This window comes from Taudactylus pleione, unplaced genomic scaffold (assembly GCF_031769625.1).
Source record: "Taudactylus pleione unplaced genomic scaffold, aTauple2 ptg002844l, whole genome shotgun sequence".
Taxonomy (NCBI): domain Eukaryota; kingdom Metazoa; phylum Chordata; class Amphibia; order Anura; family Myobatrachidae; genus Taudactylus; species Taudactylus pleione.
Window position 1 is genome coordinate 37,525 of NW_028287217.1, and position 22,948 is coordinate 60,472.

General features: G+C 50.7%; 1 protein-coding gene across 1 annotated transcript in view; it reads right to left on the reverse strand.

Annotated features, from left to right (window-relative positions):
* Positions 1–1,073: 1,073 nt before the first annotated feature.
* Positions 1,074–22,948, reverse strand: part of LOC148431115 (ras-associated and pleckstrin homology domains-containing protein 1-like) — a 51,272-nt gene continuing 29,397 nt past the window's right edge. Inside the window, exons 6-11 of the mRNA XM_088466328.1 lie at positions 18,849–18,992; positions 17,132–17,242; positions 9,456–9,554; positions 8,144–8,264; positions 5,267–5,400; positions 1,074–3,353 (exon numbers count right to left, since the gene is read on the reverse strand). Coding sequence (XP_088322454.1) covers positions 1,395–3,353; positions 5,267–5,400; positions 8,144–8,264; positions 9,456–9,554; positions 17,132–17,242; positions 18,849–18,992 — 2,568 coding nt within the window. The 3' untranslated portion in view covers positions 1,074–1,394. The remainder of the gene's footprint in view (positions 3,354–5,266; positions 5,401–8,143; positions 8,265–9,455; positions 9,555–17,131; positions 17,243–18,848; positions 18,993–22,948) is intronic.

A 22,948-nucleotide genomic window follows, 5' to 3' on the forward strand; every position in this document is an offset into this window, starting at 1 on the left:
CATTAAATAGAAGGATGGGATACAGGATACGGCGGCCATATTGACCCTTCCCGGCTAGTGATATAAGGACTCATCATTTGGTAACTCACATAATTACAGAGACATTCGTAGGACAAAGCGTAAATCACGTATGTAATCATTGCTATAAACCATTGGTGCGCTGGACGACATACTGTAACACGCCTGACATGCGGCCTTTATACAGCTTCCTTCTAATAAGCATTGGACAGCAAGTTACACGTCATCCGTTCTGCTCAGGGGAGGGGGCACGGCGCAGGAGCTATGACATCATCGTCTGCCATTACAGAGCCTGGATCTCCTGGAATGCCGCCCCCCAGTACAATTACATAATAGACGCGGCATAGAGCGGCAATATTTCCCGTCACATACCTGAACCAAGACCCTGCTCTCGCAGACATCGGGAGAGAACCTAGCTCTGGAGTTCCGCTCAAAACCTCTGTCCAATAATAACAAATACAGCAGTAACTTAGGCGCAGGTCGGGCTAAAGAAATATGTTATCGTGTCTACGTCGCCCATCCAGGCTATCGGTTACTACTTTTGTATATTAAACATTGGAACATCGTCTGCACTCAGATCACAATGGAAGATTTTCATGGAAGCGATGGGTCCAAGACTATAAAAACAAGATCTCAGCTAGTAAAGAGGCTGCTGTTGCTATTCCTCTGTATATGCCCATAGATAGAGAACACAACATTACCCATCAGGATGTTACACACAAGCTGGTCCTTACACAATGAATTAGACCCAGGATCTTTGCTATCGCTCCCCTATAAGTTCTGGTTAGATGTTTGCAGGCACCGGTTGCCGTTAGTTACAGTAGGCGTTGCTGGGATCTGGGAAACATTCGGTGCAGATTGATGCAATAACACAACACACAGATGACAATATCGCCCTCTCTCTAAGGCAGACCTCAGTACATGACTTACTTACTGTCCCCCGGGGGTTACAAGCTGATAAATAGAACAAAATACGGAGTTGGAAAATCCACCGCACCGAGTATCGCGTCTTCGTACACTTTGCGCAGTTGTACACTGGAAACAGACATAAAACCTTCTTGTCAGATTTTATTGTACAGCTGCTATAATGACAGAATGATTTGCCTATTGTAGGAATACATGCAGAAACACACTGCACACCAACATACGCTACAAAAAGGTTTCTTATATGTAGGATATGATTCTGTTTTGGTCCTGCACATACTGGGGACGAGCTTTGGATCACCAGAAAATGCTTCTGCTTAACAAAGTGCGCAATGACCCTTCTCCCGATGCGACATTGGCTTCAATGGGCGTTATGATACAAGGCTCCTAAATTCATAGTACATTAGTCAGTCAAGTGTTAAACTAGTCAAAAAATAAGTTTATGACATGGGTTACCAGTCTCCAGAAAGTTTGGTGTTCTGGTCTCTTTTAGGTGGGGCTGGAGGGGGTCCCCTTCGTAATGTTGCATAGCCTGATAAATGGCTCCCTCCATAGCAATTTGCTTTTTGATGATCACCTAATAGTTCCGGTGGTGGTGGAGGCAGTACCATGTCATCCATTGTAGTAGTGGGTTCCGGCCTAGATAAACGGGCGGATGACAGAGAACTGTGTCGGGTAATAGACTTCCGCTGCAGAGTCTTGTTTAGGTCAGCGAGGAACCCAGGCTGCACACTGAGGCCCGGCTTAGGCGACGTCGGTGCTTGGGGACTGGTGGGAGGAGGCTCTGTCATTTCAGCTTGCATTAGCTTCATGCTATCATTCCGTTTCGGCCTAGTAGGTGGCGGAGCTTTCTTTACAGATGATTTTGACCATGTCTGAGGCTGCGGGTTCACTACAGCCACTTTTGGAGATGTATTCCCAGAAAACGAAACTGACAGCCCATCTGCAGGTGGAGGTGGAGGGGGCAAAAGCTCAAGATCTGCTGGAGGAGGTGGGAAATCAGATTCCGGATCATACGGTGGAGACGGGAATTCTGTGGTGGGCTCTTTTGCTGAAAGCATCATCTGGGCAGAGTGGTTCCCTTGCTGAAAAACCATGGGCAAGTTTACCCCTGAAAGGTTAAGTTTGACAGGCTTTGGTGGGGCTGTTGGTGGGGGTATTGACTCCTTAGATGGAGATGCAGGAGGTTCAGCAAACTTGGAGACAAGGCTGTCGACAGAGGACTTCTTGGACTCATGGTACTCCGCAGAGCTGTTGGATTTAATACTTGAGTTGCGTTGCGGAGTAGGTGGAGGTTTTTTGCCTCCTGGGCTTGAGGTCTTGCTTGCTTTTTTAACAGGGGAAACAGTTTTGTCTGGAGTTGGAGAAGGTGGTGGCACGGGGGATGTTGATGGAGGTGGGGGTGGTGGTGGAGGGGGTGGTGGGGGAAGTAGTGCTAAGCTACTCTCAGGGGGCGGAGGAGGAAATTCAGGTGATGGGACAGAAAACGGCTGCCATTTTGGTTTTGCTTTCACTGCTGGGGGAGACTGGGGAGCCGTGCTTGGGGTTGCTGGTTTGGGAGCATCTGGTTGAGGTGGAGGTGGGAACTGACTAGCAATCTGCTTCACTGAGGGCATGGGAGACTGAGGGGAGGAAAGAGGCTTGGTAGAAAAACTTTGCTGTTTTGGTAATGTTGGAGGTGGTGTTGGACCTGTCGGGACCAATGGGGGTTGTTGAGTAAGGGAGGGGGTGAAGTTTAACTGCTTTTTGGGTGCTGTAGGAGGTCCCAAAGCTACAGTTGTTGGTGGAACAGAAACAGGAGCTGTCACTTTACCACCAAATACAAACTGTTTGTTTGGCGCTTGGAATGGAGGTGGTGGTGGGGGTGGCGGGGGTGGAGGTGGGGGCAATGGTGGAGGTGGAGGAGGCTGAGCTGCCTGAACAATGTTAGTCTGGGGGACTTGATTAATCTTGAAAGCAGGAGGTGGCGGAGTAAACTGAGGCATGGATGGAGTACACGGGTTAGGTTTCAGCATTGCCATGGCCGAGCCTGGAGGTGGTGGTGGAGGAGGGGGAGGTGGTGGCGGAGGTGGAATAGCTCCATTTGGGGTCACAACCATTTGAGGTTTCGCACCTAGCGAGGCGTGCTGAGTCGCTTGGCTTGCTGACGGTGCCTTGAAGTGTGGTCCAGGGTACTGGGCAGCATTCTGCAACCTGGTGATGGTGCTGTACTTAGCAAACAGAATTGGGGTGGACTTGGATTGAGTGGGAAGAGGAGGAGGCGGGGGGGGAGGTGGTGGAGGTGGGGGCAGAGGGGGAGGAGGGGTAAGTGGTGAAGACTGAGGTGCAGCATGTGGAGAGACCGCTCTGATCTGCACCTGTGATTGAGGGGTCAGTGAAGTTAAGGGACGAGTTAAGGTCTCAATCCGAGCCTAGAACAACAATAAAAAACAGACATGAATAGAAGTGGACAGCGGTTAGATAAAGACCACACGTGGACGTCACAATATAACAACTGGTCTCAGCGGAGGGAGGAAGAGATAGAGACAATGCAGTAACCATGGGCAACACAGGAGTGAGAGTACCAACATCTAGCGCTGGAGCAGAATCTGCAGGAAGATGATTTGGTGAGTGAAGAGATGCAGGAGGTGGAAATGTGTCATCAGTACGTTACACACAGACAACGTTACACGTAAAGCAGCGATGACAGGATGGCGACAAGAAGCAAGGTAAGCAGACACAGCGTCCGTTCCCGCGCTAAGACCCGCACCCTGGAAAATATGCAGCAGTCTATTGGCCAGTTGCAAGAAAAAGAGCAGCAGCCATTTGTGTCCCAGTGTGAACCAACGTTCTCTCTACACCCAGTATATCGGGGCTGCTACTAGGACAAACCGTGGTGCAATGCGGGGGGGGGGGTTCATACATGTATTATGTGTGCATGGAGGGTAAATACTGGCTGCTTCTGCATGTAGCCCACAGATGCTGCACAGCGGGATTCTTACTAGATCCAAGTCTGGTCACCCCCTCCCAAGTCTGACTCTCTCTGTACCTCCCCCCTTCCCCCCCTCGGGGTGTAGTATGGTTTGTCCAGGTGCAAAGTTACCGACTCTTTTTGTGGTTTTTTTTTTTGCTTGGCTCCCGACTCAGAACCTGTCCCGTTATTTGCAGTTTGTGATGTCATTTATTTAATGGATTTCACTTCTATAAAATATACATCGGCGATAATCTATTCCTCGCGGTGCTAACTGAGCGCATGGTATAACTATAGGGAACCAATCGGGAATGACACGTTGTGCGCGATATACTGCACTTTATATGTTCCTGCATCTGAAGATCAGGACGCGCTGGCTATTGCGGACATCACACGAACGGCATAGGAATGGCGATTGCGGTCACTGGCAGACACAATATCAGCCCAGAAAAACTGAAATCCAGATGGATTTGAATTACAATTATTATCATTAATCTTCACATAAGCTTCAATTTCAGGTCAGTTTGGCCTCATGAGGCCAAACACGCTGTGGAGGCTGCCACATACGTGACCAGTTTTAGAAAGGAAACATGCCATGGAGGCTGCCACATACGTGACCAGTTTTAGAAAGGAAACACGCCATGGAGGCTGCCACATACGTGACCACTTTTAGAAAGGAAACACGCCATGGAGGCTGCCACATACGTGACCACTTTTAGAAAGGAAACACGCCATGGGGGCTGCCACATACGTGACCACTTTTAGAAAGGAACAGAATTAATGTTGGGCAAGAAAAGAGTTATAACCAGAAGCCGGGGGAGCGGGAACGTGTGTTAAGATTTGTTCATCTTTTCAGGAAAGGATTAAGGATTCTTAGAGAGTTAGTCTGGGGGGTTCCAGGTAAGGACATCAGACGACCCCTGACCTTAGCACTGCCCTGTACAAATCCCTGGGGGCTTCATGGCCTTAGCAGACGTGGGCTTCACATTTGGAACCTGGGACAACGAGGCGACAGGAGAAACAGGAGCAGTGAAACAAAATGCGTAGCGTCAGAACAGCGACATGATGCAAACGTGTATATAGGCGACTTCATTCAATGCGCGTCCCATGCTGGTCATTTATTCATACTTTAATTATGGCAATTTGTTATTTAGATTAAGTCATGAAATATGTTTGTTTTATTGTTACAGAGGGATAATTAGCAAAACATGAGGAACTTACCCGCGGGCGGCCACATGGCGATATAACAATGGGGGTGAGGGTATGGAGAGGTAACGGGCGCTATGCATGGGTTACATTATGAATGGGAAATGAGACGTAGGAGGACCAGCGGCCATGTTACTGCGGCTGTACATTATCTGCAGGTGCTGCTACCTTGCTGGACTCCTCCAGCTGGGTCCCTCGTTTCCAGGCTTCCGAGAAGATGGAGCTGACGATGCTCTGGGAACGCACGTGGCAGCTGGTCAGCGAGTCAGAGAGTCCGCTGTCTGATTGGTTCGACTGGGATTCTGTATAAAGAACACAGACACTGAGACACTGAGACACAGAGACACTCAGATACTGAGACACAGAGACACAGAGACACTCAGATACTGAGACGTCTACTCCCTGCTGACCGAGCTGTAACGTTACTATAACGGCAATCACCGGGACACCAATCATTTACAGTCATGGCGATCATTATACAGACATGTAGTTTACATTCACAAGGAAATGTTTTGGGAGTCGGCAATATACAGTCACCTCCTCCGTGCTGTCCCAAACCTCTCTATCAGACACTCTGCCTCTTTCCAAAGCTTCACTCTGTCAATGTCAACTTCTTTATTAATGCTCTAAGCTCTCTTCCTAACCCACCGCTCTATGCTCCTCACTCACTGTCTCTCCCCTCTGTGTCACCCCTGTCTGTCTGTCCCTCCCCTATAGTGTAACCTCTCATCCTAACCCACCTCTCTATGATCCTAACTCACTGTCTCTCCCCTCTGTGTCACCCCTGTCTGTCTACTCCTCCCCTATAGAGTGTAAGCTCTCATCCTAACCCAGCACTCTATGCTCCTCACTCACTGTCTCTCCCCTCTGCGTCACCCGTCTGTCTGCTCCTCCCCTATAGAGTGTAAGCTCTCTTCCTAACCCAGCACTCTATGCTCCCTTGCTCACTGTCTCTCCCCTCTGTGTCACCCCCATCGGTCTCTCCCTCCCTCTCCTATAGTGTAACCTCTCATCCTAACCCACCGCTCTATGCTACTCACTCACTGTCTCTCCCCTCTGTGTCACCCCTGTCTGTCTGTCCCTCCCCTATAGTGTAACCTCTCATCCTAACCAACCGCTCTATGCTCCTCACTCACTGTCTCTCCTCTGTGTCACCCCTGTCTGTCTGCCCCTCCCCTATAGAGTTTAACCTCTCATCCTAACCCACCGCTCTATGCTCCTCACTCACTGTCTCTCCTCTGTGTCACCCCTGTCTGTCTGCCCCTCCCCTATAGAGTTTAACCTCTCATCCTAACCCAGTGCTCTATGCTCCTCACTCACTGTCTCTCCCCTCTGCGTCACCCGTCTGTCTGCCCCTCCCCTATAGAGTTTAACCTCTCATCCTAACCCAGTGCTCTATGCTCCTCACTCACTGTCTCTCCCCTCTGCGTCACCTGTCTGTCTGCTCCTCCCCTATAGAGTGTAAGCTCTCTTCCTAACCCAGCACTCTATGCTCCCTTGCTCACTGTCTCTCCCCTCTGTGTCACCCCCATTGGTCTCTCCCTCCCTCTCCTATAGTGTAACCTCTCATCCTAACCCACCGCTCTATGCTACTCACTCACTGTCTCTCCCCTCTGTGTCACCCCTGTCTGTCTGCCCCTCCCCTATAGTGTAATCTCTCATCCTAACCCAGTGCTCTATGCTCCTCACTCACTGTCTCTCCCCTCTGTGTCACCGCTGTCTGTCTGCCCCTCCCCTATAGTGTAACCTCTCATCCTAACCCACCTCTCTATGCTCCTCACTCACTGTCTCTGCCCTCTGTGTCACCCCTGTCTGTCTGCCCCTCCCCTATAGTGTAATCTCTTATCCTAACCCACCGCTCTATGCTCCTCACTCACTGTCTCTCCCCTCTGTCACCCCTGTCTGTCTGCCCCGCCCCTATAGAGTGTAAGCTCTCATCCTAACCAACCGCTCTATGCTCCTCACTCACTGTCTCTCCTCTGTGTCACCCCTGTCTGTCTGCCCCTCCCCTATAGAGTTTAACCTCTCATCCTAACCCACTGCTCTATGCTCCTCACTCACTGTCTCTCCCCTCTGTGTCACCCCTGTCTGTCTGTCCCTCCCCTATAGTGTAACCTCTCATCCTAACCCACCTCTCTATGCTCCTCACTCACTGTCTCTCCCCTCTGTGTCACCCCTGTCTGTCTGCCCCTCCCCTATAGTGTAATCTCTCATCCTAACCCAGTGCTCTATGCTCCTCACTCACTGTCTCTCCCCTCTGTGTCACCCCTGTCTGTCTGTCCCTCCCCTATAGTGTAACCTCTCATCCTAACCCACCTCTCTATGCTCCTCACTCACTGTCTCTCCCCTCTGTGTCACCCCTGTCTGTCTGCCCCTCCCCTATAGTGTAAGCTCTCATCCTAACCCACTGCTCTATGATCCTCACTCACTGTCTCTCCCCTCTGTGTCACCCCTGTCTGTCTGCCCCTCCCCTATAGACATCAAACTCTCATGAGCAGGGCCCCACACCCTCTTGGTTTTTACCCTGCACTATCTATTACAGTCAGCAACGCTGCCCCCTTCTGTTCACCACTCTCAGGCCCAGAGCCACCTGTTACTATTCTGTAACATACATCTAAGTGGTGGATTTGAGAGACAGAAGGAAGGAAAAATGGAGCTTCCGGCAGGAGATTGACCAGGAGAAGAACAGAGAAGGGAAATGGAAGCTGGGAGCAGACTGATCTGTGCTGCCATAAGACTGATCTGTGCTGCCATAAGACTGATCTGTGCTGCCATAAGACTGATCTGTGCTGCCATAAGACTGGACTGTACTTTGTGTAACAGGTTTCCGTGTCTGACATACTGGTCCTTACACTTGGGAGGGGGCAATGTGGGGCGTATTTTTCAGGTTGCAGGAGGCCAGAAGAATTGTAATGCCGGCCCAGATTACACCAGAACCATTATTACTATTACCAGGTTGTGTAATGAATGTTCCAGGGTAAGAGGCTCCTGATGGATAAAAAAAAAGGAACAAAGATGACGTTAGCTAGAAGACTTCAAATTTACCTGGTAAACTAGAAGAGCTGGAACCGGATTTCATGCTGGAACTAGATAAAGACGTCCAGTCATACGCGGCTTCTGTCCTCTTCAGCGCCTCCTGGTAGTTGGTGTAGAGCTGCTTCCCGTACTGTAAGGGCACAAGGCGATGTCATTAAATCATTTATAATACATAGAAAGAGTCACACAATAACCAGCGGCCAGTGGCGAATGTATACGCCGTGTAACCAACTCTACTAATGCTTGGCCTAACACGGGGGCTCCAAGGCCTAACACGGGGGCTCCAGGTGGGTGGTGGTCAAGGCTGCATTGGGCATATTGTAGTCTCAGTATTGCCAGCAGGGAAGACATGAAAGAAATGCGGCCAGGTGGGGGTGAAGATGGTCAGTCATTAGCGTTATTCTTTCCTTAACGTGCCCCATCGTATCATGGAACCAGCAGAACCCCCCACAGCTGGGAATCAGACACAGATTAGTAGTGCATGGCGAGCGATGATGGATTATTCCTTTCCGTGCGGGGCTCCTGACACACTGGCCGTGGAGTTACGCATCTGTGTTGCCTTTCATCGGGTTAGACGCTGTTGCGCGGGAAATGGAAGAAAGTTGCGCTAATCACCAAAGCTCCAGCCAAGAGCACCCTAGCGCCCGCCCTCTCTCCGCATCGCAGCCACGCTAGCCTGGAGTATAGCCTGCCATCTGTAAGTCTGAGCCTGACCATGCTGGGACATTATCTGCTTAATGAACACACAGGAGACGGCTGTGGGGAAGCCCTGGCCGTCTGTATGCTGGGTACATCCCATTTAGCAAGGTGCTACCAGTTACGTCTGTTTGTACCCGTACATCAGAGGAAAGTGACTGACACCCACAGAAATCACAGGTAAGGGCAGCGGCACGCAGGAGGCAATGATTCGCTCCCTGTAATTCGCTGAGAACATGTAGATGATAGCGGAACAACACAGGACACAGTAGCAGGCAATGCGACCAGTCATACATAAAACACATAAAGGTCATACATACACAATTCAAGGTCTGGACCAAACATGAACAGAGAACACACAGAAACCTGGGCAGCCTGGCACAGAGATTGCAGGACAGACGTTTTGGGGCTTAATGACAAATGGCGAAGGTTGGGGACAGATCTTCAGTACATCCGGCTTTTTATCTGCGCTGTGCAGGATCTTTTCTGTAGGAGGCTGAGCCCCATTCCTGCCATGGTCTCAGCCACCAGCCGTACATACACAGAGTGCGAGACACTCCGATCCTTGCCCTCGTGTAAGATGCGAATGTGCGCAGACTAGAGAGAGAACGTCACGCAGATTTACCTTAGCTATCCTGATTCCATTAACCCACTGGTGTAATGTCCTGACATCGTCGCAGCACAGATACTTGATATACTGCGACTTTTTCTGGATTTGCGGGTGCTGTGGAGGAGAGAAGAACAACAAGCATCACAAGAGCGTCCAGCACTGACGGGCGAGATGGTTACACGCGGCAATGTATAATGTACTTCTAAGGTTATTACAAGTCAATGACGTCTCCTGACCATATAAAGGCACTAGTCTATGGTGACTTCTAATACCCGTACAGCAGGGATATAATATACAGGAGTTTATATATAAATTATTGTCACCTGACCTGGTCAAGATAATCTGAAAAAAAACGGCAACAAATGTAATGTTCATATTAAATGGGGGAAACACCCCAACAGATCACAACTGCTCTCTTGATGGATCCCATTGAGGGCACTTAATGATCCGATGGGGGCATTGGGAAGGGGGGGGGGGGGCAATTGTGAGCAGATTACGGAATGTAAATGTTCCTAATTCTTATTACTACTGGATACAGCCAGCTGGGACCCAGATCCCATTCCCCACGTCCTGCATGGAGGTCTGTACGTCCATCACATGCAATGCAGCTCGCAGGGTTATTACCCAATGTGACCGCCATGACACAGGCCTCAGTCCACGTGCAGCAGTCGCATCGCACAGGCTATACAGTGTATTGGAGACCACACTTATTGTAGTGTTATGTACTAAGGAGCTGTACATGCAGCTAAACCTATATTCAGCACCAAATGGGTACAGTCATAGATAACAAGAGATATGGTAAGAACTTACCTTTGTTATCTCTGTTTCTACGAAGTCCATAGGGTCCACAGGGTTGACCTTGGGGTATAGGTTGGGAACCAAATCCGGGCACCACGCAGTTAAAGCTTTTAGCTCCCAGGATGCACTGGGTCCACTCTCCCTATAACCCCACCCCCAAGCCAGAGGCACCTCAGTTTGTAAGTAGCCAAAGGCCGGAGGAGGAGAGAAAAAGAGAGAGAAAACTGGAACACTCAATAACCATACTCACAGAAATGGGAGACGGAAAACCGGTGACCAGCCACACAGCCCATATGAAGCCAGGTGCGTCAGGGCGGGCGCCCTGTGGACCCTATGGACTTCGTAGAAACAGAGATAACAAAGGTAAGTTCTTACCATATCTCTTGTTTTCTACTTCAGGGTCCATAGGGGGTCCACAGGGTTGACCTTGTGGATGTCCCAAAGCAGTTCAACCAAGGGTGGGGACGCTCCTGTGCTGAGAGGAGAATCCGTCGCCAAAAAGGAAGCATCCTGAGAGGCAAAGGAAACCAATGCCTAGAACCTTAAAAAGGTGTGGACAGAAGACCACGTGGCCACCTAGTAAGGCAAAACAGCCGAGGCGCCACAGCGAGCCGCCCACGAGGGTTACATGGCCCGAGAAAAACAAGCATCAACAACAGAAAGGCCTACCCATGGGTAGGCCCCTGAGGAAGACCTACGAGGCCATCCACCAACATTTGGTTATAGGCCGGCCATCCTTTCCTGTGAAAACCAGAAATCTCAGACCACCAATAAGGAGTCCGATTTCCGTAAGGAACCTGAACGGATCACATAAATCCAAAGAGGCCGGACCACAGTCAATGAGGCCACACCAGCCGAGAGGACTGAGGACAGAATGGCCGTACCATAAGTTCCAGAATAATATGGAACCTGAAAACCACTAAGAAGAAACACAGGGCGAGAGCAACTCACACCCTGACATGATGCCCTCCAGAAGAGGGAGCCACATGAGAACGCTCCCAATTCAGACACTCTCCTGGTTGATATAAACACCCTGAGAGAAAGAGAGAGCCTAAGCAATAGACCATGTAATGGCTATCACAACCAGCGGTTCCATTGACTGTCCCCGGAGGGAACGAAGAACCACTACTAACTCCCAAGGAGTCCCTAGGGAAGACAAATGGAAGCATAATCCAGAAAACACTCCAAAGGATGAACTGGATACCAGAGTGGAGCAATTCCATATCTTAACCATACTGACAGTGCAGAGATCCGCACTGTCAGGAAGACCAGGCCAAGTGTGAAACCCAAGCCAGCCGGAAGGAATGCCAGAATATCTGGAAATCCTGGACACCGGAGGATTGTATCGACAGGTACAATACCATAAGATTTATGGTTGCCACAGTTTGTGGTAGGTCCCAGCAAAAGCTGATCCATGTGCTCTAATCATTCCAACGATGACAAAGCCAGGGAAGCCGTAAGACCACTGTAGGGACACAGTCAAAGACAAACGACCCAGGTCCAAGGCAAAACCAAGGACCCTGAGACAACAGGTCCGGGCAGCGAAGCATCAGGAATGGAGTATCGATGGAGAGACTCCGAAAATCCAAGTACCCCTGACATCTGGGGCAATCAGGAGCCACCAGCAGGAAAGCATCTCCGTCTCAATTGAAACACTTCCAAAGACCTCGAGGAAGAAGGGAGACCGGAGAACAGAGGTACACAAAGTGAAAGGACCACTTCATCGACAAAGAGTCGCTGAAGGTTGCTTCAGAATCCCCAGAGCTGAACTGTAACACCATAGTGTGATAAAGTCAGAAGGCCCTGAGGGTCACCTCAGGGGGCCCCCCCCTGCTCACCAGGAGATGAAACCTCTCTTGGGGAAGAGACTAGTCCCCGGGATGCACGTCGTAACGGCTGAGGACTCCCACTTCCCAATGGAGAGCTCCTGAAATGAACGCTGCAGAGATGGTCGGGAGGAGACCCTCGGACTATGTCCGAATATGTGACATACCTGTCATTGCCACCCAACGAACAGTGTTGCTAAAAAGGAATCCACTGTCCTGACCCTGTCGGACTGAACCTTTTCAGGTTCACCGGGAAACAAGAGTTATGCCAGAGTAAGTTAATTGACAGGGTGGAATCGACAGACGTCCAACTGCACTGAAAAAGGATGCGAACCAGACACTGTCCATAGCAAAGAATACCCTGGACGAGATGGCCATAGCCACCCAGACAGGGACCGACTTGCCTCCGGAGAGAGCATCATCGTTTGAACAGTGATCCGACAGAAAAAACTCGTTCCATCTGGAGATGAGCCAATTATGGAAAGGTCTGGAATGGAACTGAGCCCATTCCACCATGCATCCCAGAGTGTAAAGACATATGTCGACTGCGCAGACAACCACGTACTCCTAATGGAAGAGTGGAGATTCTGTCTTACGCCAGAAGAATTCTCAGATTCTGAGAATCCAGCAGGGATCCAAGATGAAGAATACCCAGAGAGGGATGCAGGGAGGACTTTTTCCCCGTTGATTAAACGTCTGCACCCTGAAGCCACAGTCATCCTGACCTGGCTGTAAAGTACCCCGGTGATCCCGCTAAGAGCAGGAGGCCGTCCAGGTACAGGAGCATTGGGATATACTGAACAGGAGAACTGTCAGAAAATCCAAAACACTGGTAAACCCCTGTGGGGCTGAGGACAGTCCCAACAGGCAGAGCCCGAAAAATTGTAAGTGTTGCTGTGATACAGCAAACCTCAGCCCATGCTGAGGAAAGGTCTCTGTAAGTACCCGTAGGCACGCGTCCTGTATATGATACCATAAAGTCCCCAGGTTCCAAACATCGTATGATGGAGCATAGGGATTTCCTCCTGAGCCCAGGTAGCTTTAGGAACTGTCTCAGGGAATTGAGACAGAGAATAGGCCAAAGAGGACCATTCAGCCACCGCACCAGAAAGAAAGCAGAACAACCAGTCCCTCACTGAGATAGTGGGGATGGCCTAATTAGCTCCGCTTACCGCAACAACTGCATAGCTTTCTGGATCTGTAAGGCCCTTGTAAAGAGGCCGCCTGAGCAAAGAGAGGGCGTACCCTCCTACCCACGTAGCCACGGCAACTTGACACTAGTACCGGGCGAACTGAGAAAATCGGTATCTCCCAGTTGTAGGCCTGTCCCGTCAGGCTGAAGAGATATCCGTAGGTTCAGAAGCAGGATCGGCTGGCAGTCCAGGCCTGCTCGGTACTGGATATGTCGGCCCTTGTAGATGCCGACAGTCTACGAAGAAACAGACCTTTAGGCTGACCCAGAGGACAAAAAGACTTAACAGACTTAGTCTGAGGCCTTGTAGAGGGCATAGCTGAAAGCGGTAAACTTGTCGTTAGTAATACTGCCAATGTTACTACAATCTTGTCAAGGTCAGGACCAACCAAGATCAACCCTAAAGATGGTATCTGCACCTCTGCATTCCCAGAGCGCAGCCATAGGGTATTACGGAGGATACAGTCGCAGCCGGAACTCTGAAAGTTAGGAGACTGGTATCCAATATAGGCATTTCCACCTATGACAACTGCATATATTACGAGAGCGACCAAATACATTTGAACCCCCGACGTGTTGGAGGGGAAAAAATGTTACAAATGCATCAGCCCAATCTGCAATAGTATTAACCAACCATGCTATAGCCATGGTAGGATGGGTAACAACCCCTGAAAGCAAGTATACCGATTTCAGGCAGAGTTACCACCTACGGACCACGCAGGAATGGGAGGCGTAGTAACGTCTGTAATCAGACGAGTAACACGCCCATCCACCCCAGGAGGGGGCTCGTGATGACCCTCAGGGAATTTGGGACAGGAGGCCAAACACTGTTGTAACACCTCCTATCTGGCAACAGCCAGAGTCCCGCTATGCGATCCACCCGCTAGTCAGCAACAGGGAACCAGAAGGCATGTAAGACTGAGGGTGTATGATACAGGTGCAGGTCAACATTCACTCTAACCAGAATGGACCTGCTACCAGCCCTAAAGCAGGGATAATAATACCTGAAATAGGCTTCCACCCGTAAGAGGGAAAGAGCCCAAACCAGTATCCAGTACATGCAGAGCCAACTGGGAAGTAACCACAGGGCGTCAACCACGCCAATTTGCGTTTCGTAGAAAACGACACCACCCAGGGTGGCTGTTGTGGTAATCCCTGCAAGGGGCATGACAGACTATTGTGGCACCAGGGGGAATTCATATACTGCGAAAAACCCCTGCAGGGAGCGATAGTCTGTGTCACAGGGGAAGAGTGCAAGAAGCTGCGAGATACCCTGAGATGAAAAGGGCAGTATGGTGGAGTAACCCCAAGTGAGGTACAACAATGGGGCCCGCCCGGCGATCCGCAATTGAGAGGATCCCGAGAAAACAAACCGCCCAAGGGGGTCGTGAAAGGGGCCGGCACCAGATGACGCCACATACAGAACCCTTTATGAGTCAAATCCTCCGCACTAACACCTGCAGCACATGGCTTGCAGGATAGGAAAAATGGGTGTAGTATAATGCTCTATCTCCTGGTCAGACATATCTGACCAACCCTCTTGGCGGAAATATTAAGCAGCGCTATACTGGTCCTGACTGATGCCAAAAATTAGCTGCAGGGACCCATTTTCAGCGTATGCAACACACAGTTCCATCTAAAATATGGCAACGTGCAGCACGCAACAGTATGTGACAAACCTCACAAATATTAACAAGTATATAAATGTGAGGTCTCAGAACCACCCCAAGTACAGCTGTATTAGGGCAGATAAAGAAAAGGGATAGATATACACTGACAGGTGAGAGAATTAAATACAGACAGTCAGCACTAGCATAAGTCACATACCATGCAGATATACACATATATACATAAACATGTCATATAATATACTGCACTATTACACTGCATTCAACTTACCCAGATTCAGTGTCTGGGAAGGCTACAGCGCTGTGTACACTGACCTGATGGTGAGGTACGCAGGGGGACTGGACTCACTGCCATCTCCGGAGCTCTGCTGCTGCACCACAAGAAAATGGCCGCTGGAGACCTCAGAAGAAGCGTGGCCCGCGGAGGAAGCAGCTCAGCGATGCCAGACTATACATACTGAAAGGCGCGCTGAGCTGAGGGGAGGAGCCGCTGTAACAGGGAAAGCTTCCTCCCCTGGCCGGCTATTAACCTTCCGGGACGCCGGCTCCCAGCGCCGATCAGTAAGTCCCTGCTGGTCTAGTGGACACACGGGGCATGGGGGGCCCGCCGCCACTGCCGGCGCCTCCGGTCTGTCCCCGGAGACCGGAGGCACAGGACTGCATATTAAATGCGCGGATCACCGCAAGCGGTGATCCGCGACCTTACCTGCTCCCCGTGGATCCGGCAGCAGTCCTGGGCGCCCGCAGAGTACGGCTAGTACAGACTCTGGGGTCCCGCTGAGATCCCCAGATCTGTACTGGCGTCTCAGCACCGGCGGGGTGACGGAGCGGCAGCTTAGACGTCCTATGGACAGTCCGACGCTGCCGCTCTGAAAGTCCAAAGTAAAAATAAAAAAAAACTCTATACTTAGAAAAAATAAAGCTATGGGGCTGCTAATCAGCTCCCCACTGCACTAAACGGTGACCCGACTCCGGCCGGGCACAACTTAAACTGAGGTGCCTCTGGCTTGGGGGTGGGGTTATAGGGAGAGTGGACCCAGTGCATCCTGGGAGCTAAAAGCTTTAACTGCGTGGTGCCCGGATTTGGTTCCCAACCTATACCCCAAGGTCAACCCTGTGGACCCCCTATGGACCCTGAAGTAGAAAAAGCACATTGGGGGAGATGCACTAAGCACTGAAAAGTGATAGAGTGGAGAGTGATAAAGTACCAACCAATCAGCTCCCATCATTTTTCAAACACAGCTTGTAACATGACAGGAGCTAATTGGTTGGTACTTTATCACTCTCCACAGCTTAGCACATCTGCCCCAGAAGCTTATTACCAGCCTATACCGTACATCATTTGTCCTGATCACAGTTGTATATAATACTTTGCTTTATGACATCACCATATAAATGAAACTATCAGCACATGGTCCTACAGAGAGCACCTGTCTGCTCATCCCAAAATCCCCCATCAGTATAATACAGGACGAGGTCACAGATACTGACACTAGCCCTAAAGCAATCAATGATGGGCCTTGTATGGGTTCCTGATTTATGTACCACCCGCGCCCAGGTAATGGGCAATGCCCTGAACATTACACATTTATCCACAAGTCACCCTGTACCATCAGTCTGCTGAGCTAATACCTCTAAGCCCTAATCCAGGTCTGTAAGGGTATGGTGCCAGGTCCAATGGTGGCACTGCGCCCAGCTACAAACCCCGGCTTACTGCTTCATTACTATTGTTACATGACATGATTTTCTGTGAGCACCAAAAGCTAAAAACAATACACAGGACCAATAAGCAGTCTGATGCCAGGGCTTAGGGGGCACATAAGACATTACATCAGTGACAGTTGCTTAATTCCACGTTGCCCGGCTCCACACTGGGCGTGGAGCAATGGGTGGGGGCACGGTGGGAGAGGGCAGGTGGGCATGTGCCAGACATGAGCAAATGATACAGGGGCTCTGCAAATAAAGCTTCACACACAGAAAGATGACGCTGCCTGAAAATGCTACATATGCACCGCGATAGATTGTAATGTAATAAGGAAAAACACTGACAGCACAAGTATAGGAATATTATTCAGTAGTGTTGTCATTTACTGTGTAACCACTAGATGGCAGCACATTAACAAAAATAGGGAAAGGTCCATTCTGAGGGCTACATAGGCTGCGAATGAAACAGACACCTCTGCCCAAATACACAAGGTTGTGTGCGCCAAGCGGAGTAACGGAATGTGCGCCACAGGGCAGCCTTACCTTTAGTACCAGGCAGTAGTCAGTGGGTGCCTTGTATTTGCCGCGGTACTCCTGACCATAATAAACATTAACATGGTCCAGTTGGAGGAAGCAGACGAGGTCTCTCGATGCCTAGAGACAAAGGAATCAAACGACACTGTTACCAGCTCACACACAGCACCCGCCAGTCACTGTTACCAGCTCACACACAGCACCCGCCAGTCAGTTACCAGCTCACACATAGCACCCGCCAGTCCGTTACCAGCTCACACACAGCACCCGCCAGTCACTGTTACCAGCTCACACACAGCAGCCGCCAGTCACTGTTACCAGCTCACACACAGCACCCGCCAGTCACTGTTACCAGCTCACACACAGCAGCCGCCAGTCACTGTTACCAGCTCACACACAGCAGCCGCCAGTCACTGTTACCAGCTCACACACAGCACCCGCCAGTCCCTGTTACCAGCTCACACACAGCACCCGCCAGTCCCTGTTACCAGCTCACACACAGCACCCGCCAGTCCCTGTTACCAGCTCACACACAGCGGCCGCCAGTCCCTGTTACCAACTCACACACAGCGGCCGCCAGTCCCTGTTACCAGCTCACACACAGCACCCGCCAGTCCCTGTTACCAGCTCACACACAGCACCCGCCAGTCCCTGTTACCAGCTCACACACAACTGGCACCTTATCACTTTCTTATCACTTTTCACTCTGTCTCCTAACACAGCTTAGTAACTAGACCCCTGAATTAACAAAAAACATTTTATGTAACTTAGCAATTACAGTAGGACAAGATACAATGTTTAGTATGCTGTACAGAATGAAGGACGTACATTTTACTGCTTATTTCATTTTAAAAGAAAAAAACAACAACATACAGCGTTTAAGTTACTGTTACGTTGCAGGTTAGTAGTAATTTCCTGCAACCAGCAGGTGTCACTGTGGCTCCTAGATTTAGCCGGTGACCTGACGCCAGTGATTTATAATTAGTTTCCTTCTCTAAATTCTGTCAACTTGAAACAATTATACAAAAACATCGCACAATATTTTAAAATGATTATTACATGACGGTTTTCCCTTACACTGGGTACACACTAAACAACCGGCAATCTTGTTGATAGTCGGGGCGATTATCCTTCGTCCATGACCATGCACGATTGTCGTTACACACTCCGCAGATTTAATGAACGACAGAACGATCACTCAGAAGAGCTTTTTAACGAGACAAGGGGGCAGATGTACTAAGTGATAAACTACCAACCAATCAGCTCCTAACTGTCATTTTTCAAACACAGCCTGTAACATGACAGTTAGGAGCTGAATCGTTGGTAGTTTATCACTCTCCAGAGCTTAGTACATCTGCCCCTAGGTCTGTTATTCCTTGCTGATCTTATTCTATAGCTTGGATTTATATGTAATTTTTATTAAGTGAATATAGTAATAAACAAGATTCTTTTTACTATTATTGTATTGTTCATAGTCTTTGGTCACGCGCCCCCATTGGTGATTGTTTCCTTCTAGGTTTCCATCTATGGCTATTGTACAGAGAAATCAGGAAAAACTAAGACTATATTCCCCCTTTTTGCTAATTTTACACCAATGATGGAATCTTCAGATGTGACCCTGCACCGTCTAACAATGATGGTATAGGACTATATAATAATGTATATAATGTAATACGTTATATATATAATGTGTCACCCATAGTTAGATACTGGGCCACGCTCTCACCTTCGCCTTCCCTTTAGGTACATAGTAAATTCCAGATGCTCGGAGTAGGAAATATCGTTTCTTCCAGGACTTTTTCCCATCGTCCTTCAGCCATAGGACGCCCTCAATCTCAGGGACGGTAACGGAGCTCCCGCAGAAGCACTCCTGCACAGACAGGACACAGAGCATTGCACTGTGAGCGGAGCATGTAAAGGTCTCACACACACACGTATTCACCACGCGGTACCATGTAGCTACATCTGCTGCTATGTAAGGATGAAGGAAATGCCTTAGAGATGTGTCCTCAAACACCTTGCCGCAATACGCCATGCAGCGAAGCAAGCCTGACGCAAGTGGGAGGCCAGGTGCCGAGCGTCATATTCACCTGAAAAGGTGTCTGAGGCGGGAATCCAGCCTCCGATTGGACCCGATGACGGCACTTATTGGGAATTTTGTTTCGACTGCCAAATCTGTGATAAGAAGCCATTTTTCTCCCGATAGCGGCAGTGAAAATACATAGGTCCGCAACTTTTCGCGGATCCTACGTGTTTTCGTGAGAAAAACAGAACATTTTCGGATGTAAAAAACGGTTTCATTTGATACCACAAAAAAAAAAAATCACCGAAAAAAGTTTTGTTTGTCCGAAAATGCTTCGCTGCTAATGGGATACTGGCCGTAGTCGCAATAGGATGCGACAAACCGCTTCATGAGACTGCACCGATTAATTTGATATGCAACACTTGCAGATCTGTGTGCGACTGAGTTTGTATACGAAGCTCAACTGAACTTGGCGTGAAAAAAATAAACGTGCGAACATAGCGCCTCGTATACAGACTGAGACGCACACAGATATACACGTGCTGAATATCAACTTAAGCAGCGCAGTCTCGTGAAGTGGTTTGTCGCATCCAATTGTGACCAAGATGCATTTTTGGGCAAAAAAGGTGCTTAACGCAACGGAGTCTCACAGGACCTGGCGCGCAGAGAAGGGCGGCTTGGCGTGAATGCAGCGATAGTGTATGAGGAGGACACATCTGTACAGTCATGCGCTGTATGTACCTTTATATCAGCAGGTAGAGAACAGTCAGTCACTGTATACGTACCAGGTGCTCTAGTAACATTTATCACTATGTGACTGGAGACCGGGATCAGGATATTTATACTCATTATAATTCTTATATTCATCCAACACAGGGGGCGCCGGCCCGTCACATTCATCCAACACAGGGGGCGCCGGCGCGTCACATTCATCCAACACAGGGGGCGCCGGCCCATCACATTCATCCAACACAGGGGGCGCCGGCGCGTCACATTCATCCAACACAGGAGGCGCCGGCCCGTCACATTCATCCAACACAGGGGGCGCTGGCGCGTCACATTCATCCACCACAGGGGGCGCCGGCGCGTCACATTCATCCAACACAGGGGGCGCCGGCGCGTCACATTCATCCAACACAGGGGGCGCCGGCGCGTCACATTCATCCAACACAGGGGGCGCCGGCGCGTCACATTCATCCAACACAGGGGGCTCCGGCGCGTCACACCCATCCAACACAGGGGGCGCCGGCGCGTCACATTCATCCAACACAGGGGGCGCCGGCGCGTCACACCCATCCAACACAGGGGGCGCCGGCGCGTCACACCCATCCAACACAGGGGGCGCCGGCGCGTCACACCCATCCAACACAGGGGGCGACGGCCCGTCACACCCATCCAACACAGGGGGCGACGGCCCGTCACACCCATCCAACACAGGGGGCGCCGGCCCGTCACACCCATCCAACACAGGGGGCGCCGGCCCGTCACACCCATCCAACACAGGGGGCGCCGGCGGGTCACATTCATCCAACACAGGGGGCGCCGGCGCATTCATCCAACACAGGGGGCGCCGGCGTGTCACACTCAACCAACACAGGGGGCGCCGGCGCGTCACATTCATCCAACACAGGGGGCGCCGGCGCGTCACACTCATCCAACACAGGGGGCGCCGGCGCGTCACACTCATCCAACACAGGGGGCGCCGGCGCGTCACACTCATCCAACACAGGGGGCGCCGGCGCGTCACACTCATCCAACACAGGGGGCGCCGGCGCGTCGCACTCATCCAACACAGGGGGCGCCGGCGCGTCACACCCATCCAACACAGGGGGCGCCGGCGCGTCACACCCATCCAACACAGGGGGCGCCGGCCCGTCACACCCATCCAACACAGGGGGCGCCGGCCCGTCACACCCATCCAACACAGGGGGCGCCGGCCCGTCACACCCATCCAACACAGGGGGCGCCGGCTCGTCACACCCATCCAACACAGGGGGCGCCGGCCCGTCACATCCATCCAACACAGGGGGCGCCGGCGTCACACCCATCCAACACAGGGGGCTCCGGCGCGTCACACTCATCCAACACAGGGGGCGCCGGCGCGTCACATTCATCCACCACAGGGGGCGCCGGCCCGTCACATCCATCCAACACAGGGGATGCCGGCCCGTCACATCCATCCAACACAGGGGGCCCGGTGCGTCACATTCTTAGGAGAGTTTCCCGGCACTGAGAAGGGAACTTTATAGATCAAAGCTTCATTGTGACACTTCCGCTATGTAATACCAGCCCCTTACTCTCCATACATGGGAGCCGGGCAATACAGGACTGTAACAGGTGGTGTCAGCTCTTATAGGTGGTCAAACACCCTCTTACCCAAACATGAAATATGGGCTGCAATTGGCAAATAAGAGATGATCCAACAAACATTGCTGATAATTAATCAAATGATTTCATTAACTAGATAATGGCATCATAATACGACTCACTATTGTGATGGATAAATGAAAATGTAAAAATAACAAAATCTTATGTACTATTACACGACAATGGCTACAATAATAACAAAAATACAAAATATTTAAAATCACTTAAAACTGCACCGGGCCACTCTCTCAGGCAGTGATACAGTGTAACACAGCGCTGATCTTATTACCAGGGAAGCTGGTGCTGGGGTAACACAGCGCTGATCTTATTACCAGGGAAGCTGGTGCTGGGGTAACACAGCGCTGATCTTATTACCAGGGAAGCTGGTGCTGGGGTAACACAGCGCTGATCTTATTACCAGGGAAGCTGGCGCTGGGGTAACACAGCGCTGATCTTATTACCAGGGAAGCTGGTGCTGGGGTAACACAGCGCTGATCTTATTACCAGGGAAGCTGGTGCTGGGGTAACACAGCGCTGATCTTATTACCAGGGAAGCTGGCGCTGGGGTAACACAGCGCTGATCTTATTACCAGGGAAGCTGGCGCTGGGGTAACACAGCGCTGATCTTATTACCAGGGAAGCTGGTGCTGGGGTAACACAGCGCTGATCTTATTACCAGGGAAGCTGGTGCTGGGGTAACACAGCGCTGATCTTATTACCAGGGAAGCTGGCGCTGGGGTAACACAGCGCTGATCTTATTACCAGGGAAGCTGGTGCTGGGGTAACACAGCGCTGATCTTATTACCAGGGAAGCTGGTGCTGGGGTAACACAGCGCTGATCTTATTACCAGGGAAGCTGGTGCTGGGGTAACACAGCGCTGATCTTATTACCAGGGAAGCTGGTGCTGGGGTAACACAGCGCTGATCTTATTACCAGGGAAGCTGGTGCTGGGGTAACACAGCGCTGATCTTATTACCAGGGAAGCTGGTGCTGGGGTAACACAGCGCTGATCTTATTACCAGGGAAGCTGGTGCTGGGGTAACACAGCGCTGATCTTATTACCAGGGAAGCTGGTGCGGGGGTAACACAGCGCTGATCTTATTACCAGGGAAGCTGGTGCTGGGGTAACACAGCGCTGATCTTATTACCAGGGAAGCTGGTGCGGGGGTAACACAGCGCTGATCTTATTACCAGGGAAGCTGGTGCTGGGGTAACACAGCGCTGATCTTATTACCAGGGAAGCTGGCGCTGGGGTAACACAGCGCTGATCTTATTACCAGGGAAGCTGGCGCTGGGGTAACACAGCGCTGATCTTATTACCAGGGAAGCTGGTGCTGGGGTAACACAGCGCTGATCTTATTACCAGGGAAGCTGGTGCTGGGGTAACACAGCGCTGATCTTATTACCAGGGAAGCTGGTGCTGGGGTAACACAGC